The sequence below is a fragment of the Fopius arisanus genome, unplaced genomic scaffold (assembly GCF_000806365.1).
Source record: "Fopius arisanus strain USDA-PBARC FA_bdor unplaced genomic scaffold, ASM80636v1 scaffold00027, whole genome shotgun sequence".
In the NCBI taxonomy this organism is placed as follows: domain Eukaryota; kingdom Metazoa; phylum Arthropoda; class Insecta; order Hymenoptera; family Braconidae; genus Fopius; species Fopius arisanus.
This window is the reverse complement of record NW_011887766.1, coordinates 418,110-440,850: the sequence shown is the minus strand read 5'-3', so window position 1 is coordinate 440,850 and position 22,741 is coordinate 418,110. Positions and strand designations below refer to the sequence as shown.

The window sequence follows — 22,741 nt, the reverse complement described above, 5'->3', positions numbered from 1 at the left end:
GGGAGTACTTTGTATGGAGAGATGAATGTTATAAAGTCTGTCTGCGTGACGATATACTCACCGTTGGCGCTCTCTTTGCAGCCCCGGAGGCGCCAGATTTCCTGGCTGCGTGAAAAGCTCAGGTAGTCCGACATCCCTCGGTTATAATATAATATCTCTCGCATGTATCACGCGATCCAACTCTGACTCTCAACTATACCCTCCATTGCACATGGGCCCACCACTATGTTTTAATATCCTCGTCGAATTGTCGCGTAACTCGTTTTATTCATTCGAGGGGATTGAAAAAGAGAAGATGCTTATGGAATTCCCAGAAATGAAATCAGAGAATTAAACTTGGCTATTTATTCACTGATTCAGGAATTCCCATTGTCCCTTTTTTACTCTCCCTCAATTTGCTAATTGAATTTTAATAATACCAGGGAAAAATTGGAGATATTTATTGAATAAATCTGAGTTGTAAATTTGTTGTTAATTTGTATGGGATTGATTCATCAAATCAATGGCGAATATTGTGTTAAAAGTTGAAAAATTTTACATTTAAATTCTACAACTCTCTGAGCAAAATCACCCGTGGAATTTCCTATTCACAACGAAAATCCATAAATTCGAGTGGAATTTCTATTTTTACCTTGAGGTTATAATAAAAACGTGACGCAAACCACGATATCAATTCCTTCTGTATTTAACGCGTAATGTCGCAAATGTCCTCCGAGTGAGAAATCGAGACAAATATCCGATATAAACACATCTCTCCAATAAATACACAGTCTCTACTTCAATACACAACACCGAGTTATACGCTAACACGCGCACCAAAACCGCGACAAAAAAAAAAAACGATTACTTTCGTAAAAGTGTCTATTTTTTTCCTAAAAATGTTAAACTAACGACGAGATTGTGCCTATCCCAATATCAGCGTGAGAATTTCTCCACAGCCGATACTCTAAAGTTCTAGCAAACCGCGTGAGAACATCATTTACTAGAAATTAGCGAAAAAAAGTGGAATAAATTGTGGAAAAACCGGACATCCACCCCGCGATCGTTGACCACAACTACGAATGATCGATAGCCGTCCGATTGGATAATTTTTTTATTACTAGGAATTCCACCTTGTCGAGATGAGCTGAAGCACCAAAGGGACACTTGTTCAAATACTCGCCAGTTGTTCGCGTCACACACGAAGATCTACTTGACACGAAAGAGTAGATAAGGACATTGAGGGGGGGAAGGGGGGGGGGAGATTCGTTTGGAGTTTAGCCGATCGTGCAGGATTGCAGACACGTCGAGAATTGAAAAAAAAAGGAGAAAGGAGAAAGAAAAAAGACTTGGAGTGAGAGGACAGAGGGAGCTTCTGGGTAATTGGTCACATTTAAATATCAATCTCCGGACGCAAAAAAGGGGCGAAGTCTCTGGTTAGCACCCGACTGGATTGTGGAGGGTCATTATGCGTTCGAGGGTCGACTCCTTCGGTCTATACGTGTGTAATACCACGAGGGAGATTGCCATGAAGAGAAAGAAAATGAGTGAGTGAGAGAGGTGAGGTGTTCGGACAAATAGAAACGTTGGCTCGGACACTCCGGTGTGGGCCGTGGGTCGCTGGCTACATAGCGATGTCGTGTAAACACGCGCTAACTGCCTCAGACTACCTTGTACCCTCGTCCCCTCACCAATAACACTCGCATCTTCCACATCAAGTCCAGTGGTCCATCAAAAAAATCAAACCAATTTCATCACGGCTATTTCTTCATTACCCCACTCCACACTGGTGCATGAGAAATATCAGAGACACACGCCTGGGGTGAAACCAATAATTATTTCAAAGTTTACCAGTCTGCTCGATTCCCGTTGAATCGAATTTTTCAACATGCACCGATGAGCGGGAGGATGCTAATAGAGAAACCGCCTGTACCGACATGGTTTTTCCTGTGGTTTCCTGGGTTACTCCTATGCTCTAGGATCCACAGCCGCATGCATAGGGTGAGATACGGCCAACTAGCCAGAACAGGGCAGGAAGGGCGGGAATATTAAAAAATGAAAGTTTATCAGTATAAGTTACTCAGAAGAGATTGTAGCCGATGGTTCATCATTTTTCATGTTTTTTGTACAGTTGAAACTTTGTGGCGGCTTGGATAATAATTAAACTTGAAAATGGTAAATTTTTTGCACGTCGATTTTACCATCGGTCAACGTCGGCTGATTAAATACTGAAAAAATTTCAAATTTTGCAATCAGGAAGTGGAAAGAATGGAAGAAGAAAGCCGAGTAGACAGATTCAATGATTTCCAAGAGTCCTCTCTATTTTGTGATTATGCAAATCCCGATTTTTCTGCTGATGTTTTCAATTATTAATTCTCAGCATCGCTCGAGAACTTTCCAATCGATATTTACCAGAGGTGAAGGAATCTCCGAGCGAAAAAGCCCAAAGGAATAGCGTGAAATGCGACGTGTGATTTCACAGTACATTTGAATGAGAATCAGGGGTTATGAGAGTTTAAAACGAAGAAAACGAAAAAAAAAGGATAAGACGAGACTTCGTACATTTTTAAAGGCATCTCCCACTCTGGAATGGGTGTGTGTGCTCGTTCGATTAGCGACCAAGTGCGAGTTGTTTCGTTTCCTCGTTAATAAATGCTCTTCCCCTCTTTCCTGGCCACCTCTTCCCGTCCCGACGATTTCTCTGCTGTATAAGAATACCGATCATACAATATTTCCCATGGACAACTAGAGTTTGAGGGACAGAGAGAGATCTGAGGTTTAGACAATACCGAGACTGTTTGCTCGTGGGACTTATGCAGAAATAGAAAGAGGTCGTGAGTGATTGACAAAAGCGCGAGTTTTTTTTCGTCGGTGTATTTCGATTTTTACGAGACTTTTCGAATGAGAAGCAATTGCTGAATCGGTGGGTGCGAACCAAGCACAATTGGCCACGAGAAACAACCGTTTTGCGATAAATATATTATTGTATGCGATTGGGAATGAGTTTTCAGACAAAGTGTGAATGACATTTCCAAGAAGAGTACGGATTTCTCTTGCTTAGGGCGCATCATTTTCTCGGGCGAGCCGCTAATTGCATATGAAATTTCTATACCCTCCCCTCTGATTTTTTAGCAATTCGTCCCGCATGTTATTTATGCTTTGATTTATTATAATCGAAGACGAGGGGGCATTTTATTCGCCTCGATGTACACCAATTCTATAATCTCCCACTCACCTCGATTCTCCTTTCTACTTGTTTTATCCTCGACTCTTTGATTTCAGGCGAGAGTTAATTGATCTTTTCGTTTGATTAATAAGTGTATCGTGGCAGCGTTGTAACCTGCCCTGAGGGGGTATGTTGGGGGAATTGAATGCCAGTATTATGAAACCGGATCGGTCGAATTATACCGACTGATTTTAATGTGATATCGCCGCGATGCGATCAATATCGAGAACCTCATCGGGTGGCTACTGAATTTCATTCGAGGCTTTTGTCGTAAATCATTTCAAGGATTTGACAAGAATCTCGTTAACGCCCAGGACAAATTCGAGGATTTTTCGGTGGTTTTGTTGGTCGGGAGGCTACAGTGTTGATGATTATTTCAATTCTTATTTTACCAGGTGAATTATAGAGTAAGTTTATTTCTGCGCACTGGCGGTTTTGGCGTTACGAGATTTATCGAATCGATGCTCTCGTGGGAAGAAAAATTGTGGCTGTTGAAACCGCTGACTTTCTCCAGTGAAGTATTCCAAAAAGAGTCACTGAAATTAAATTATTGGCGCGAAAAGAGTAATTGCGCGACTGGCATTTCCGAAAATACAGAAACGAAGGATTGCAATTTATTTAGGAATAAATTATAAGGAATTTCATGAAATTACAATTATATTCTTCTTTGCCTCCGGTGATCCACACGGAGAGAAATATTTAGTAAAAATTACGGAACTTTCAGTTCACTTATCGATTACGGAGTTGATTCGAAAAATTTAAGTGACGGTATCGTTATTTTTCACCGATAATTCAGATAAAAATTACGGAACACCGCGGAAAAATTCCGTGACTTTCGATAAAAATTATGTGACAGTTCCGTAAAATTTCCGACAACCACATTTCGCTCCAGAATTACGGAAAATCCACGTAATTTTTATTGAATATTTCTCTCAGTGCAGAAGGAGTAGTTCTTCATTAGCAAGAAGCTCTGAAGCTTCATAATGAATCCACAAAAAATTTTGATTTATTGTTTATTCACGCAAGGCAATTTTTGATTTTAGTTATTTTTCGAGTTTAGTTAAATCTCGAATTGGTGGAAAATTGCGGGATATATTTGGGTGTTATTCTTCTTCAACCCTAAAACGCGGTTTTTAAAGATTTTGAGATGTTTAGAATTGTCAAAAAGTAGTTAGACGCACGCGCGAATACGAATTATTGTTCATGGGCGGACATGCGATAAAAACCACACAATATCAGCTGTCCCATAATTCCTGGACGCGTTAAGATTTTCCTGATTTTTCCTTGAGATCATCATTCTCCTCCACTGAATCACTGCATTCGAATTTTCAACAAAATTTGGATGGAACCGCGGATGAGCGATGAACGGTGGAAATAAATATTAGGGAATTTGATGGGTGCAGTCCCCCATGGGTCAAATAAAAAGATGGGGACAGAGTGAGAGAAAAAAAAAATTGGGCCCACAAGAGATTATTGGGCGGTCGACATAAAACGTATTTAGGTGCGATTTAATATTTCCAGCTACGATCATAAAAAAATTCGAGTCTATCTGGTGGAATAACTGTGCGAGTGAGTGAAAAAGAGGTGAAGAAAAAAAAAAAAGAAGTAGGTGACCCTTTGCGACTCTTTGCTCTTCGTTTTCTTTGTGGGAGCCCGACATCTGGCCGAGGCCAAATACCGAATCCCCCGCCACTTGTTTTATTCATTTTTCTCTATTATTACCTTCTCGACTTCTCCACCGTGTTCTTTTTTCTTAAGAGAGACATTCGGTTGTTATTGAAATATTTCAATAAAATGAAATTCCATTTTTTATTTGAGAATGAAGAGATGAAATAAAATATGGAAAGACGAGGAATAGTTAAATATTAGTGTGACATTTATGTTGAAAATTTAAACGTTCATTCGACGAATTTTATAGCGCATAACGTGAGAATGAAAGCCAAGTGTTGAACCTGAGGGAAGGGGAAAAAAGCTCAAAGTACTTGAGTGATCGGATTATCACCCGGGGCCTCCCTTTTTCTCATTTTCTACGAAAACAAGATATCAGGATGAAAGGACTCGTCGTCGATTGATATTTTGTCCCAATAATAGGTATCCGCGGTGAACCGTAAGATCCGGAGCTCCACCGGTTCACATTTCTTTTCTCATTTCCCTTACCCTCATCTCCTCATCCACCACCAAATTCTCTTCAGCTTCTTCTTTCGTCTTTTATTCCTTTTCATCAAACAATGTTTGTGCGCGTGTCCTTCTGGTCATTCAAGCCACTCGACAACTTTCCACGAAGTGACTACAATCACTCCGTAGGCCACAATTATCGGCATCCCTCGATTCACTATTGTCATTATCCTGGAACGATCATTGGACCGAGAAGCTGATACTGGGGATCAACAAAAACGGCACACTTGCTTGTCCCTCTTTATTTTTTAACCATTTTTTCATCATTCTATTTTATCAACAAAATAACATTTGCATCACATCTCGAATAATAATTCGTACAGCTTTATAAAAATTATCATCCCATCATAATCCCGTCATCCATGGAAATTTCAACCTCGTAATTCAATTATTCCATTCAGTCTATACCTCAGTCTTGAACAAGCATCTATATAGATAGATGCTATTGTATCTACTCATCAAATTATTTGTTCGACTATTTCCTCGAAAGAAAACTAGCAGCAAATAATAGCGAAAAATTAAAAGTCATAAAAAGCAACAGTACACAAGAAACCCCCAATTAATTCTATCAACCAGCAATTCCCACTCGAGCAATTTGAATAAATTTTCAAACCTCGATAAACCACCAATTCCTTTGCCTCTTGCATTGTTAACCTCCATTTCCTCTGTTTGTTAATATTTTTTTCCACACACTAGTTTCCACGAAACCGTGCGCCATTTCCATTGATTATCGCATTATCGATTTGAAGGATCAGCTCTGCGGATGCTCGAGCGATACCATGAAAAAGAAAAAAAAAAAAAAGAAAAAATGAAAACAGAGGAACGTAAAAAAGGCGGTGGGATCACCCCCGGTAGTACATGAAAAACAGTTTGTATGGAGAATTTTTTTTTTTTTTTTCATACAGTCAGGGGCGTAACGGGTGTTGTACGCCACTAACGTAATAATGATTATAATTGGCCTACTCGCTATCTTCAATGCCTGGAAGCCCGGCTAATGGTAGCTGTGCGCAGTATTATGGCCGCGTATACCAACCGACTCCGGGTACCACTTCAACCAACGTATAAACGCCAAGCGATCTTGATATCCTCACTACCAATGCTATTTGTATGCGTGTTAACCCGTGGTAATACGTGCATGTGTGTATTCTGATGGCAAGAGGATATCCCTGGGCTCATTCTGCCTTCTGGAAGGAGTCAAATGACCGGATAAGGTCGTACGATTTTCCACACAACGAAAAAAGCATAAATCTAGTTTTTTTTTTTTATTTCCATTTTCTTCCTTTTATTTTTATCGTCATTTCCTTAATTTATGGGAATTCCATATTTCAATTAGCTTTTTGCTCCTTCCACTGAGAAACATCGGAATAATTCGAGCTATAGTGCATCGGTAAAAATTCCCCCGCTATAGATATTTTATCTACAGGATAAGATAAAATGCAGCTTTTGTTGTGGAATAGTTTGATGTTGTTGGGGATATCACGGGGGGGAATTTTTCTGAAGATTTTGTTTCTCATTTGTGAGAGTTAATGTTTAATTTAATTTAATTTTCAATTGTGAGAATTTGACGTGCAGTTTTGATATTTCGAAGAAATAGGAAACTTAGTTTGACGCTCTATAAATGTCATTGTTTCTCAGGATATTAGGTGGGCTGATAGTACATTTTACAATGTTGCAATTTTATCATCCTTGTCACCGCTAAAATGTCAGTGAATTCAATTCTGAATACTGATAAAAATTATGACAGGGTATGAATGTTGCAAACCAAATGGTATTTATGGTCATCGTAAAGTTTTGAAATGTTTTTTGCATAACTCGTTAACCGAGTTGGAGTGATAGAGATGGAATTGAGAGGACATTGTGGAGGTTTCAACGAGGAATGCAGACAATCACACTGAGTTCATAAATTGTTCAGATAGAAAATGTAGAGAAACCGTGACTGTATTTATTGGATATTAGCCAGATGTTGGAAAACATTCGCGACATTCAATTGCCTGCGCAATAGTTCTAATTTTCCATTCCATTGGAATACTAATAAAAGAGACTGAGCTAAACTCCACGATTAATCCAAGATAATTTACTTGACGTGAGTAAATTAATTAGTAGAATTAATTTTTCCTCAGTATTCTGTCACCAATAAAATAAAGAGGGTAAACAGGAAATGACCCTAACTCAATTTAAACTCTAAACATCATTTAAAATTCACTTTCCTGGTAAAAGTTATAATGGGGCATTCGGAATTAACAAATAATTCCGAAACGAGCGACAATGCTAGAATATCACTTGACGACCCCTGAAACTCCTGAAAATTGTCATAAACGTGCGACAAGTGTGTGGGTGGAGTTAGAGGAACTCTGGTAATCAGCACTCGTCATCACCACCCGGAAAATGAAGTTGGGTGAGGACTGGATAGTCCCTGGTATCGGAGCATCTCATTGGGGGTCTATACGGAAAAAAAAAAGTTGCGCATCGATAATTATTGCTCGTAAAATGTAACCAGACAAACTGCCCCGCCAAATACAGCATACACCATGTACTCGTCCTCTTATGTTTGCCCGAAACGTATTTTTCATCGTTGTTATTGCATTTGCCTGGTCTGGGAGATACTGCGGTACGCGAACGGGTAAAAATTTCACCTCAAAAATTTAAACGAATGCAGACAAAGGGGGAAAGGTCAAGAGCCTTCGATTAACGCTCTTCGCAGGGCCGATTATTATTCACGTTCCATCACATGCGCGTATGAGGTTTAAAGAAGTGGGGCGGAGCCGGTGGGCATGCATCTTTCAGAGGTTTAAAACAAAAAATAAATATTAAGAGAGAGAGAGAGAGAAAAGAGGAGAGGATACTTGTGGGGTCTTTATTTACCTCTCTCGTTGTTCCGGACCCTTTTCCAGGGCTGCCGTCAGGCCTCTCAACTATAGATCAATCAATACTGCTTGAACCCTAACGATTCTTCTCCCCCTATTCCACCCTAACGAGCTGCGCATCTCTCGGTAAACCTTCTTGAGTACTTAAATATGAGAGAGAGAGGGAATCGAATGAAGAGGCACGAAAAAACCAGAGAAAATGGTTACAAAATGGCCCTTGAGAAATGCCGCGGTCTTCAGGGGATTGCGGGGTAGGGTATGAGGGAGAGATATTGGGGCGTTCCCGAGAAGAGGTGAAATAAAAAATTCAGGAGTGATGCGCCACCGAGGGGGGGATCCCCAACAAATGAACCTACGATCAAGATTCTGCCATCCTGATCATTTCTCAGATCCTCGTTTCATCCTTCTTGATTACCAGGCCACATGGCTCATTCACCAATTCACTAGTGATCATTTTCAAATATTATCAATCCTCAGTATTCAAGTTAAAAAATTTATTTTCCCATTTCAAATATTTCTAGAGTTATTTTCAATACTTCAATAATTCAATAATCAATTACACATTATTATCTGGTAATGCAGTACAATTCAACGATACTTTTTGTCTTGAAATGTCATCCTTCTTTTTTTTTAACTCTCCAATCGAGTTTAAACTAGCGAGAATGAACGAGCACCTCCCTTAATTAATTATCCCCAAATTCCCCCAGGGATAATATCTCATATTACCGAATTGAGTCGAGTTGAAATTTATTGGCATCAGGCGGGGTGAGGTGGGGGGGGGGGGAGGATGCGCGAAAATGTTTACCCTCGAGGGTGGGGGGGATTGATGATGAGAGGCAGTCAAAGATGAAGAAAATGAAGTGGAGAAAAAACTAAAAAATAAAGCGATGGATTTTTTTGTCGGCGCGCGGGCGTTCGTGGGGTGGCAGTGTGGAGGCCCAGGCATTATAAAAGCAATTAGAGAGTTTCAGATTAGATATAGCACATCGTACATAACAAATATGATAATACGCCTCGCTATGGCCCCAAGGGTCTCCTTTTGGGTCCAGAGGGTGGGGGAGTAGAGAGAGATGGGTTAAACGGAATCATTAATAATCGCAGTTAACTAATCTGTCTGTCGCTATGAGCACGCTCGTTTTCACTGCTGTTCTTATTACAACACACACGTAATGTTTCACTTTGAATCTCAAGGAATCTTTTTCAATGCCAAATATCTGCTCAAGTATCAGCTTTTGTTAAGCAATCACGCCAATTCATTGATTTTCAATATCAACTTTTTTTCACCAATTAACGGATGATGATAATAAATCATTGCAATCAATAATGAAGAGAGAATCTGTCTGTAAATGGATACATGAAATTATCACCACCGAAATAGTGATTTTAACCCCAAATGTTGATTTAGCAAATTAACCAACCGATGAAATAACTAGTTTTCTATTTAAATAATTTATCTGTTTCCAGCTGTACGAGATAAACGACGATCCAAAGCGCAAGGAGTTTCTCGACGATCTCTTCAGTTACATGCAAAAACGAGGTGAGGGCAAAAATGTAAATTCACTTTAAAACGGTAAAGTAGAAAAAAAATACGGTGACGCGCAAGTCAATTGTGTAAGAGCGTCAGTTTGCCTTAGCAATCTCGATCATTCGAAATATGACGAAGCTGATGGAATTAATCGTGCAAATATTGATTTTAACTATCGTCGTTCAAGGCTCGAATCACTTATTCGTGGGCAAATACATCAGGGGCCTGTCTCCTCTAACCCACTGGGGCACGTGTACATTAACGTTTCATACGGTTTCGTCTTCTTCAACTATCTTGTGATGAATAGCGCCTGTCTTGGCACCGATTTCATTCACGCACATTAATTCTTGCGGTATGGGAGACAAAAAAGAGAGGTGACTGGAGGCGGTAATTTAGTTGGATCTCAGCCCGGTATGTTTATTGCTAAAATGACCCTCCATTCATTCATAATTAATGCGAATCAATTATAATAATTATGTATTAATCAACCACTCGTGGTGCATGAGAGACATGATTTTTTAATTATCCACTTGATGCATTGAACACAAGTGCGCATTCTATTTATTCTCGGTGTCACGTACACGTGTGCAAAATGCCCGCATCGAGGCATTTCCTGAACACGTGGATTCGATTTGCTTGCCCGGAAAAATCGTTATAAAACGTTGGTAGTTGTCGTCGAACCGACAAGTGATAAACCATTACGGAAGTTGTATTCCCTGAAATGTGTCAGACCAATAATAATTCGGATGTGCATGTGTCTACTGAAATTAAACGGTAATTAAGAGCCCAGCTGGAGCGCTCAACCCTCCCATTTATTTTCCCTTTTTTACTCTACTATTTGCGGATTGTCACTGTTGGAGTGACACAGGACTTTTCATTCTTCTCTCAATGATAACTTGCCATATCTTCGGTTTGTTTGGGGAGTGTCTGCACACCGGAAATCACTTGGCCTCTAATTATGAACATGGCGACGCGTCCATCAATCAACCGGCGGGAGATGGCTTCCATTTTTTCTTGAGCGAAATTGTTGGAGACGTCGGTCTATTATTGTGCACGAAACATTAAACATCAATTATTTGGAGGCTGGAGGAATTTACTGAACAGAAATATGCCTTCACCATTGCAGTTTTCATCTCAATTTTCAATAGCAAAATGTCCTTTTAATTTTAGTTAAGCTCCATAATAGAAGGTTGTCTATTCTGCAAGCAAAAAGCAAGTAAAAATTTCAGGCTAAAGTTTAACAGCGGGATAATAAAAAAACTTTCAATTTTACGTGGAATTTTTTTCTGTAGAGTGAGACATTAAGACTGTCACGTAACGTACACTTTCGAAAATCGGTTGCTTCACGTCGCCCTCCAGCCCCCCTTTTATTCCGTCCGAGGGTTCACAATAATTCGATACTAAAGTAATACACAACACCTGAGAGCCACCAAGCAAATTTATCAAAAGATCATTTATCACTCTGGCGCTTTCATGCAGGTCCCAACAATTTGTGCTCCTATCACCACTGCATCCCCCTGTCGATAATTTCACTCATTTTTTTTTTATCTCATTCATCCACCTGCAACTCATTCATCGGTCTCCTCCAATCATTTTTCATCCCGCTCCCCATTTCTAATGACTTTTTAATTATTCGGTATCATCGCGACCAAGTCACTGACAAATCGATATACAAATGGTTAATACGCAGTCGTTATAAATCTTCAGGCATTTAATATGCAAATCTCGCCCTCTAACACCCAAGGACCCAGCGACTTATATTACTTGCATTTTCTTTATTTTTTCTTTCTGCGGTTTTTCTTCATTTTTTATTTTACCCTCTACATTTCGTGTGTTGCATTTCTCACCTATCTCTCTCTTTCTCTCTCTCATTTTATTTTTATTACCCCCGAGGCCGAACGAGTTTCGATCCCGAGAGTAACTCACCACTTGTTCCTAAAAGACTCACCATTCCCAACGGATGCGTCATTTCCCTTTGATTTTTTAAAAATTTATTTTCATTGACGAGAAACCAATTTATGTCAAGCGTAATTTTTTACCAATGAACGTATTAATTAACCTATTATTCAACATTTCAACTAAAAAATGGTGTCAACAGTTTAATTGAATCGTAAGAAACATGATGAATGAAGTGATTAAAAAATTTAAACAATTTATATATATTTACCATTGAAATTTTCACTTATCTCATTTTTTGTAAACAATCTATGGAAATAGGATAAAAATTCGTGGTGTTTTAAGTTTTCGAGATAAATTATTTTCCCACGAATTTCGGAGAGTCCCGTAATTTTCAGGTCCTCCCAAGTCTCACTTGCATCTAATATTTGGCCGGTAATCTGTAGTATTTGTTCCTCCCATGAAATGTTGACGTACGTTGGGTTTTAAGAGTTGGCCAGAGTACATGAAAGCGGAGAAAAAAAAAAAATTCTCATCAGTAATTAACATGTCCATTCCCGATAGTCAGACGACCCACGTGCATTTTCCTGTCCATTTTTCTCCGATACACACTTGTGAACACGAGTATGCAGGCGTGCTCTCTAGCATACACAATATCAAAAGTGCATTGACACGTACACCCACTCCCCCCTCCCACCCCACAGGGCAATCCAAATCCTCCAAGAGAATATTTCCTCATGAAACTGGCTATCGTGTCGGTGAGCCGTTACCCCCCAAAATTTTACAACCCAACTTGCACACGCAAGTGAATCCACCAATACCCAATCCCAGTTTCACAACCCCCGACCTCCGGAAAGTCATTTCCATTATCCAACAAAAGAAGCAGACGCGTGATTTTGCCGGACGCCAAACCACCGATTTTTCTCATTAACCCGAGTTATTTTGTACTCCAGGCACGTACAACTCCATTGCATAGACCAGACTGCAACTACTGGCAGTCACGGCACCGCCAATAGTCAAACAATTCGACAAAAAAAAAAAAATTATTCCGCCGCGGTTCAGTATCACTATCTCAAGCAAGCCCCAGGCTATTGAAGAGAAATAATATTTCATGCACAATTTACTAGTAATTTACAATAGACTGACATTGAATTCCATTTAGAAGGGAAAATCGAGAAATTCCACTAAAACTTCACCGAAACTTCATGAAAATTTCGATTTTCCTCTGTATTTTCCACTGTATACTAAACAAATTAAATGATACCAAAGGGCTTTTTGAGGTAAACACATCTCAAATACCGATTAATATAGGATATTAAATAATTTTAATGAGAAAATTCTCCATTTCACTAGCACTGGGGCTGGCTTTTGATATGACAACTTTTCTGAGTGTCGAAAATAGCAGCGAAAAAATGGTAAACACTGGAAAGAGAGAGAGAGGTGAAGTGAGGTCAGAATGAAAGAAAAATGAAACAGAAACCGATGATTTTCAATTTATCTGGAGCTCCATTAAATGAAACCTCTGGGTAATTACGTTTGTGGCACGTTGATAGCCGGACATCAATCTCCGACCTTGGCGTCTCAAAGGGCCATTAACACTTGGACGAGTTCCATCTCCTGCACAGAGTCCTCTCTCCTCACCCCCATCCCCCCAGCCATCCTTAACCCCCTTGAGGCAATCGTTTTACTATCAACAATAAATATGAAAATGAATATTTTTACGTTCTGAAATAACCTCCAACCAGAAAGAGATACTGCATTGGAGTAGCTATAAAACAGCTACCTTCTTCGATTTTTTTTTTATTTACCGTATTTTGTTTTTCGAAGGGCCAAGAGCTGACCCCTGGGCCCATCCATTCCATTGTCACTAGCCAGAGAATTTAAAACGCTTGAAATCATTGCGGAATTTAATTTGGCATTTTCTGTACTTTTATTTTTCCAACGGGACAATTGGAAAATATACAGAGGGTCGCGTTACCCGGGGTGTCTTTACGGGTTTAGGAATTTGAGTCTGAAAAACTCTAGCAAAGGTAATGGAAACTGACACTAAAAGAGACCGTGAGTTATGGCGCACTGTGACGTAACAGGCGCCGTAAAATATATCCTGAATGACTATTACTACAGCTAGGCTACTGTTTACACCAGATATTCGAGAATTGTCTCTTTCTTTCGTCTGCGCTTATCATTCAATTACAAGAACAAGCAAAAAAAAAACAATGATTTTTCGTACGGGAGACGGCTGCAAAATGGACACCGTAAAATTTTCTTGACTCTACCATCGTTTTAATTTTTCCATTTCCATCATTTTTTTTTTGTTTGGATAATGAAAAGAACACAGAATTAAATGCTTATATGAATAATGCAGTATTATTGTAATGGATAAATGAAAATTGAACCGCCACAGTTTCAATTTTTCAATTAAGAAATTTATACAGGATTACGAAATCTAATGAATATTCAAATGAATTTGCAGGGTGTCCGTTTTGCCCCGGTGTTTTCTATTTGGTACATGGGAAATTGTCAATTACCCTCAAACTTTTACTTTCTATAAGTATCCCTTAATATAGAAACAGTTTTTAAATATTTCAAATTACACAATAATTTTATGATCGACACCCTCAAGATATTCCACAACATCGCAGATCGAATGGCGAATTCAATTCATAGAAATCCTCAGGCAATCGTTTGTATGGTATGCATAAATCGATTTCTTAAGGTACACTAAAGTAAGCTGGCTCAAGAAAATCACAACAATCGACTAAAAAATTATTATCAAAGTTCTTTGAATAGTTACTCTTTAAGCATTTTTATTTGACGACCACTATGATCCTACATATGATAACCCTTTTATTTGTAATATTTATAAAATGTTGTAACACTTTTCGAGCTAATATTTTCGCGAAGTAATATATCTGCATTATAATATTCTAACTTGTAATACTTTTTGGAGTATTTTGAGAGGTATTATTATTATTTTTATATTATTATTATTGGATTATATTTAGAGGGGTCACCAGTATCACCAGCTAATTAGAGGTAATCGAATTATACGGGTTTAATATAGATTACGGATAGCACAATTAATCGGAAAATTTGGCGAGCAGGGAATTCGATTCGAATATTACCGCGATTTCCTGGTCAATATTCAAATACGCGCTGCATTTGAATTTTAAATTTAGGATCCAATTCAACCTTAAGGAATTTCTCTCACGAAAATTCGTAGAAATTTCCTTGAACTAGACGAATGCTTTCCGAATATTTCCCAATGATTTTTATCGTTCCGTCTTAATATATGCAAAATGATAATCCACTTTGAGCGGATCAATCGTCAATTCCAAAGTCATAGCTCATAAAACAAAATGGAAAATTCAGTAAATAACGAGTTCCATTTGAATAATTCCAAGAATAGTGGATTTCGATTGAAATTCTCGTTGATTTGAAATTAAAATATTTGAAGAATAAACAAGCAGTAAAATGATGTAAACGAATTTACAGTGCCGTCAGAGAGTCCATCCACCCCCTCTCATAAAGAGTATAAACCTCCATAAAATAAAATGCCTGGGTCACGGTGATGCCCATTGGAGGCCATTGCCGATGGGCGGATTTCAGTCATAGAGTCATTGTGACGTGGCGGATGTCTTTTGACGGATCGCTCATAAAACCCTCGGGTTTCGCATTCCCAGAATAACTGGCGGGGTGAAAATAAGCGAAAATTCATATTTGAATTTAAGTTGGGAATACCCTAGCCACATCTCGGCATCTCGGTTTCTCGATGTCGCAGCAAAAGCCCACCCGCTGACACCTCCGGCTGTCTGGTGAGCGATTCCTTTTTCCTCTTCGCCTTGAAATCCCGGGATTATGTCAGGATTACAGATACACTACTGAATCCCCCTGCAGACAAACGGCTGCTGAAGGATTCAGCGAGGAGGCTGTGAATTTTTAATATCCCGGTGAAGACTAATGAGCCGTGAATAATATACTTTTTCTCTAATATTCATTTTTTTGCAGAAAGGAAAAATCACCAGTTGGCAATTTGTGAATATAACCTCGGGCATTCACCTGTCGATATTCAAGTGCTCCTCTGGTAATTCTTCTCGTTCTTCTCGTTCTTCTCGTCTCCTTTTACCGCCTCAAATTCTCCATTCACTTGAGTACAAACTTTTCCAAATTTTTCCAATGAATAATTAATAATCTTACACGTACATTTGCTGGGGTATTGTAAATAATTTCTCCCTATATGTATTCTCTCCGCAAAGTTTATGGGGTCGAAGACAGCGTCGAGTTTGCCAGTGAGGAATTTGCCCACGTACAAACTCTACCGTATTGTACACACCCGTGAGGGATAAAACGAGCTCAGAGGCACACGCTCACTCTGCCTTGGTGGAAAAGCATTTAACTCAATGACGTCTGCACATTCTAGACACCCTGACGCCAGGAGTACACCCAGAGGTGCTACTGTATAACCCCTCGCCATCATTCGTTACACACGCTGTCACGTAATTGTCGAAATTCTTGTGCTCAACCCCCGTCACTCTCGCGAATTTTCACTCGTGGCTCTTCACCCACTCGTAATATCGAATAGGCAAGTGTCTGAAATGAACAACTGTGAAGGGAATTTAATTTCCCTTAGAGAACCAATAAATCTTCAATCTCACCTCTCCTCACCACCTCTTAAATCCAACACTCAAACAACTGACCCACCATTAAAGACATCTAAATTCATGAAAAAAAAAATGTGCTCCTCACCAGTAATGGAGTTGTTCATCCTCCGGAAAGCCCTCGGGGCTGGAGGAAATAAATTTTCTTTGAGGTATATTTTATATATTTTTTATTCACCCGCGATGAGGTATCGATTGACAATGGGATTCCAGGAGCTCTTGATAAAAAAAAGCACCCATGTGGCGCTATTACGCAGGTAGTTTTTCCTCTCCACGATGACTCGTTGAAAAAGTGCTCCCCCCCTGGCTTACAAGTCCTGACACATATACCTTGTATTAGTATAGAGGAGTGTCCCAGCGTGACTCGTGCCACGAGGACGCCCATTCACCAAAGGCATCCTCCAACTTCATTCTTCCAACAACGACTCGACAGCACCTCTCACCTCCGCTCCTTTTTCCAACGCACACACTTCCTCAACATCTACCACTTCCTCTACCCTAGTGGAGCGTGTCTCCAATCAGGTGGTATTGATCTCAATTTCCCCAAGGAAAGGAAATCCATAAGTTCATCTCCTTTTTACCACCCATTGCAATATGAGAATTAAATGTGTAGGAGGTGAATTTACGACTCGTACAATCCATCCTCCGGCCATATCTTTACACGTACGATTCTCCAAACTAATTTGCTTATTAATATTTCACAACACCAGCAATGGTGCTTGGAGGGTAGTAGAACATTCTGACATATCGTTCTTCATCTTCCTACATTCCCCAGGTTCATTTATGAAAACGTGCCTCTGAATCCTGTATTCTCACCCACACGATCTCAATACTTAGATTTAGCTGGCAATTCTTCTTCCAAGCTGCTACTGCATGTCGTACACGAATCGATTTATTTTTTCCAGATGTAAAATCAACGATCTAAAATTGTCAATGAATTTGTTAAATAAGAGAGGCATGTGGACATACTGTCATCATAAAGAATCATAAAGCAGGACGGGGATATTTTGCCGAAGCGTTGACGAAGAAAATCAAACCGCCTCATAAACAGTATCAAAGGAACCGAAGAGAGACCTGGTGAACACGTTCAACTTATACGATATTACACTGAGTCCCGTTGCTTTATTACTCCGCAGTATTATTTGGAGGATTTTATTGTCGTTGTCTTCGCGGTTGGAAGCCCCCTCGTGTTATATGATGAGTGAGTTTTCCCCATTGGCCCACCCATGTAGAATATATCCGGCTGGACAGCAGCCTTCTTCACCGGCGCACCCATTTTCTCATTCTCCAATATCCTTTGTCTATCGACTCGTATTTTATTTTGTCCTTTTATGAATAAATATTTGATATTCAGTATCAGGCACCTCCGGGGAGCTAGGGATCAGACATTTGCTCATCTGAGTTGAGCAACAAGTGGTGGTGGTGGTAGGTGGGTATAAGGGTGTGGATGATTGGCCCTCAAGATCACGCCTCGATTACATCTCAAATCCCCTCCCTGTGTGGCGCCACCACTAGACCAATCACGATTATCTCGTCTCATCCTTCTATTCACCTAGTGTCATTGTTATTTCCATTGTTGAGCCACGATGAATCGTCAAGACAAAAGAAAGTGAATGGAGAAAAATGTACGCTCAGTGTTGAATATTTCCTGAGGCTGTCTGAAAGCATCACATAAATTACACCAATATTTCCGCGAAATCCTAACAAGATTATAAAACGAGATTGTAACAGTCGGCATTACCATCCTTGCTATTCGCATTTAGCCTCATACTGCTGTCTCTTCTTCAATCCCCTTTTGAATAGCATCAAGAGGGTAGATCTATTTATAATACGTTTGAATCTTGGCTGAGGCCAGCCGGTAAAGCAGTAAATGTCACGTGTATTTCATATCCAGGACTCCACCCCCTCTTGTTCCCTCCGTCTCGTATTATTTTTCTCCTCTTTCTTTTTATTTCCAAAACCATCATCTCTTTCTCACACTCCCGCAGACACATGTAGGTAACAACAAACCGCCGCAATGCCAATTTCGCCTCTTTCAGCTCGGTTGATAATGCCGCTCGTTCTCTCGTCCCGGGCTAACAAAGTTAACCCCAGTTGAAGGGAAATAAAATGAACAGCAAATCATCGTTTCACAAAAGAGTGACGCGTGGAATTCACCGATTCGTCTGGGTGGAGGGGGATATTCCATTTTTTTTTAGTCTCAATGAAATTCGACCCTGGGCTCCTTCATTTCGCCATGAATGATCGATACTTGACCCTCCGAGACTGCACTCGACTTTTAGCAAAGCAATGGCTGTCTAGCGGCCACCTCGCTGCGCGCGCAGTGCTAATGGGTTTAAAAATCGTTCACAATGTCGATGTCGATGTCGATGTCGAGTTGAGTGTCGATGAATTCGAAAGCCAAAGCCAATATTTCGGGTTTATTCGATAGATTTTAAGGTCGTCACGCGAGTGATTCTGGGAAAAGTCGTTTCGCGCGCCCCAAATGCCTCATATTATACATCCAGTGTATATAGCGCAGACTTGGTCTTCGAATGTGTGTATATAGTTTCGGGTTAATAAAGGCCTCCGGGTCTCTTTTCGAGAGCCGATCGTTATTAGATTGGACACTCCCCCTCTATCTGTCTCGTGCACACTACGGCCATCACAATAACCCATAAAATGCAACATTTTGTTTCGTATACCAATTACCTCACGGCCACCTTGCCTCGCCCATGCCAGCCGGATGGGCGCGTATTGCCAATGCCCCGCTCATCCCTTTCCCACTCTTTCATTTTGTATCAATTTGACAAGATGACTAATAATACCTAATAATGTAGTAATGGAGTAATGAGTAATCTAGCAAGGGCCACCTGCGAATTGTAAACAGTGCAATAGCCCTGGTCAATGGCAATCATCCGCGGCGGTCAAAAAAATCCCGTGAATTCTCTCATTCATTTCTTTTTACTCGAATGACCTGGCGGTCCTGCGGATGATGGAGCCGTGGTGTATCACCTCAAAAACCAAGATGTTCAATGTACAATGGCCACCGCGAGCGTCGCGGTACCCACAGCAGGACGCGGCGGCCATTATAAAAATAACTGCTGATTGGACGCCCTACCAAGAAAAGTCGTAATCGCCATCCTGAATGCTTCTTTCATCTCACTCATTCGAAACGTCTCCTCACTCCGGCAAACAATGAGAAAAATCCTCCTCTGTCCCCTGTCCCCTATCTCATTCTTCTTTTTCATGGATTTTCATTCCTCTCCTCATCGCCAATTCTCATTCCCATTCCCATTCCCATTCCCATTCCTCCTCCAACTTCTCCAGGTCCAATCGGCAAAAGGATTCAAATGTGAAAATAGTGAAAATGAGCAGCGATAGTGTTGCAAATTTAAAACATTACATCCCTATATCATACAAGTGCAAAGTGTATGTGTTTTATTTTCCATTGTTACATCCGCAACACCAAAGTCAACACTTGGTAAAATTCTCGCTTGGTCATCCACCACGAATACAGTATATCCTCGGCATTCGAATCACGTTTCGCCTATTCGTCATAAAAGCCTTGGTGCACCGAGGTACTATGGCTGCTGCTTGGGATTCTCCAGCAAACGTTAAAAATAAAAAGCCCACAACAGAGTATCCACTCTTCACCTTCTCTATCCATCGTAATCAATGATAGACGATTTCACGGTGAGAAATTTATGAAAACCGTAGGGGATAATGGCGCGTCAAACAAGTTTTTTCGGGCAATTTTCATTGAAATATTCGCATTACGAGGGCAGATGGAGGAATGGTGAAGAATACAGCATATAGAATAATATTTCACGCTTGGATTGAAGAATCTACATTTAAAAATTTTCCGCGCAATGTTTTCAAGGTCCGCCATATCGCGTCTCTTCGTGTCTGTCCGCCATTTTAACCCCGTGAATGGACTCGCGGAGGGAGAAGGATGGCAATATAAATGCAGGGGGAGGGAGAGGGGCGCTTTATTGTTGCGTTCACTATAGGGACATTAAACTGGTTGCCGGGACGCGTATATCAACGGTAATTGCAGGGCCAATAATAAAGCCAGAGGGGCGAAGGCCTCCTCGATAGCCCGAAATTGCTGGTTCCCCTACCCCAACAGCGCACCTCCACCCCGCCAACAGTGTTTCGCGTTATTACCCCTGGTTGTATATACGCTACGAGGTAAATATGGCGGGTTGTCTCGATGCAAGGGGCCCCTTGCGTCCTCCATGACGGATAAACGATCCTCTCGTGATCCTTTGCATATAGCAGCCTGTTTGGATATTCTCGCATTTCTTATCCATAGGTACAAACTCCTGTTACCGACGTACACAAAATCGTTTGTAAAGTCGTAAAACTACGTCGCCCATCGCGTGATAGTCGCGAATTTGTTATTACACTTGTTAACGTTGGGGGTCTGCATAGGCTATAGGAGTATACGCTCTTCTTGGTTTCTTGGCTTCTTGGCTTCTTGGCTCCTTGGCTTCGAGCAGTCGTTAAGTTTTTCTCTCTGGTAAAATAATACTCCATTCGATTAACATTTCGAGGGTGGCGCCATTTTCTCCCTCACTCCGATATTGGCTTTAATTATTTGCCCTCATTCATCAATTGTTCAAACCTACCTGGGCCATATTCCATTTATTTCTAGACACACGTTTTTAACGAAATTTAAAAATTGCTAAATTATCAAATTTCAGGTACTCCAATAAATCGGCTACCAATAATGGCAAAATCGGTATTGGATCTGTACGAGCTCTACAATTTGGTAATTGCTCGGGGCGGTCTTGTCGACGTAATCAACAAGAAACTGTGGCAGGAAATCATCAAGGGACTTCACCTGCCGTCTAGCATCACATCCGCTGCATTTACCCTACGAACACAGTGAGTAAATTTTTATTTCAACTAATCGGTCGATGTGAAAAGGAAATCTATGAATCTATGTGACATTAGAGGAGGTGAGGAAGGTGTATAATTGATAGGAGTAGGTGCTGGGGCTTTTAATAAAGAACTTGGTGAGGCGCCTTGTTTGACGAATGATGGATGTACTTTGCCGACAGAATGTCGGGCGCATGTCATACACAAACCCGCGTCTTCCAAGTTATTTTCACATAGGCGACAGGGGTACGATCTCAAACTACCAACTTAATTCGTTTTATTCTTCTGGATGTCTCTCAATTTTCCTTTTGCTTTTCCCCCCACCCGTCACACACGCTCCTCACAATCCTATCACCGGGATAATCTATTTGGACGCATTCGTCATCCTAAACGTCTCTTGACGTATATTTAGAATCAATTCAATTTGCTATTCTCGATTCTAATGAATATTAAATATGCATAGATATACACCTACGTGGAAAAAACTTATATTTCAAATAAAAGGTCAAAATGATAATTGAAGTTTTTTACAACCCTCATTTACATGCCTCTGGTATTGAATAAAAAAAATAAGAAATCCGACAGCTTAATGATAATTCAGAAATTAACCAAATGGCGTATTTCCTTGAAGTCCGAGATGAAAGCGACGAGTGGAAAGGGTCAAATAAATTCTCACCTTTCAAACACTCGTTCGTAGCCATCACCACAAAATATCAAACTAAAAGGTAAATTTTCTCATCTTTATTTGTGTTGATTCCGGGAAATTAACGATCCTCACTCAACCTACCGAGAATTACAAAGAAGCCTTTTGATACTGAATGCCTCTTCTTCGTGTGTAATTCCTTTTGTACTTGGCATCTAACGATATTACGAGGGCAATACGGATTCGTATATTTTGGTTTGAACTGAAAAACCCTGGGGGAGCAACCGCTTACGATACGATCCACCGTTTTCGTATATACAAACACAGAATTGGTAGGAGCCTAGGCTGCCATGCAGTCGCCCCATTTCCCGATAATAATGATAACCCTGTCCAAATATTATTCAATGATAAAAATTGAAACAACACCAATCCACGGAATTCCCTTTGATGTTTGCCCAAATGTTTCCTCATTTTATCTTGATTTTTTATTTTTTGGCATTCACCTTTTCGTTTTACGTTTACGTCTTCAAGTATCGGGTTTAATGCAACGTTCGGCGTTTTCTCCTCCGAATTTGATTAACACCCTATTGGCATTGGAAGCCCAGAGATTTACGTCAGTTCGTTTTTGGTATCGACACGTGTTACCTTGTTCATATGTAACTCGACGGTTGGAGTGAGAGAAATATCCCAATAGTTTTCGTCTGCACGGGCCCCAGACAATCGTAAAAATCCCAACGATCCCCGCGCGAATTATAGGCTGCGGTAGATGAGAGAAACAGCAGTTGAGTGTATTCTTCTTCAACGCATCCCAGTGAAGGACGAAAGAAAGGAATATAACTTTTACTTCAGCTTGATACCGTGGCTCAGCACTGGACTACCCCTCCCGGCTACAATCGATACTTTCAGCCA

The 22,741-nt window shown here is 40.3% G+C and overlaps 1 protein-coding gene across 3 annotated transcripts in view; it reads left to right on the top strand.

The window, feature by feature from the left end:
* LOC105265062 (AT-rich interactive domain-containing protein 3C) overlaps nt 1-22,741 on the top strand; it is a 72,848-nt gene that overhangs the window by 46,626 nt on the left and 3,481 nt on the right. For all 3 annotated transcript variants that reach the window (XM_011302343.1, XM_011302344.1, XM_011302342.1), the window contains exons 4-5: nt 9,709-9,781; nt 21,012-21,195. In XM_011302343.1, coding sequence (XP_011300645.1) covers nt 9,709-9,781; nt 21,012-21,195 — 257 coding nt within the window. The remainder of the gene's footprint in view (nt 1-9,708; nt 9,782-21,011; nt 21,196-22,741) is intronic.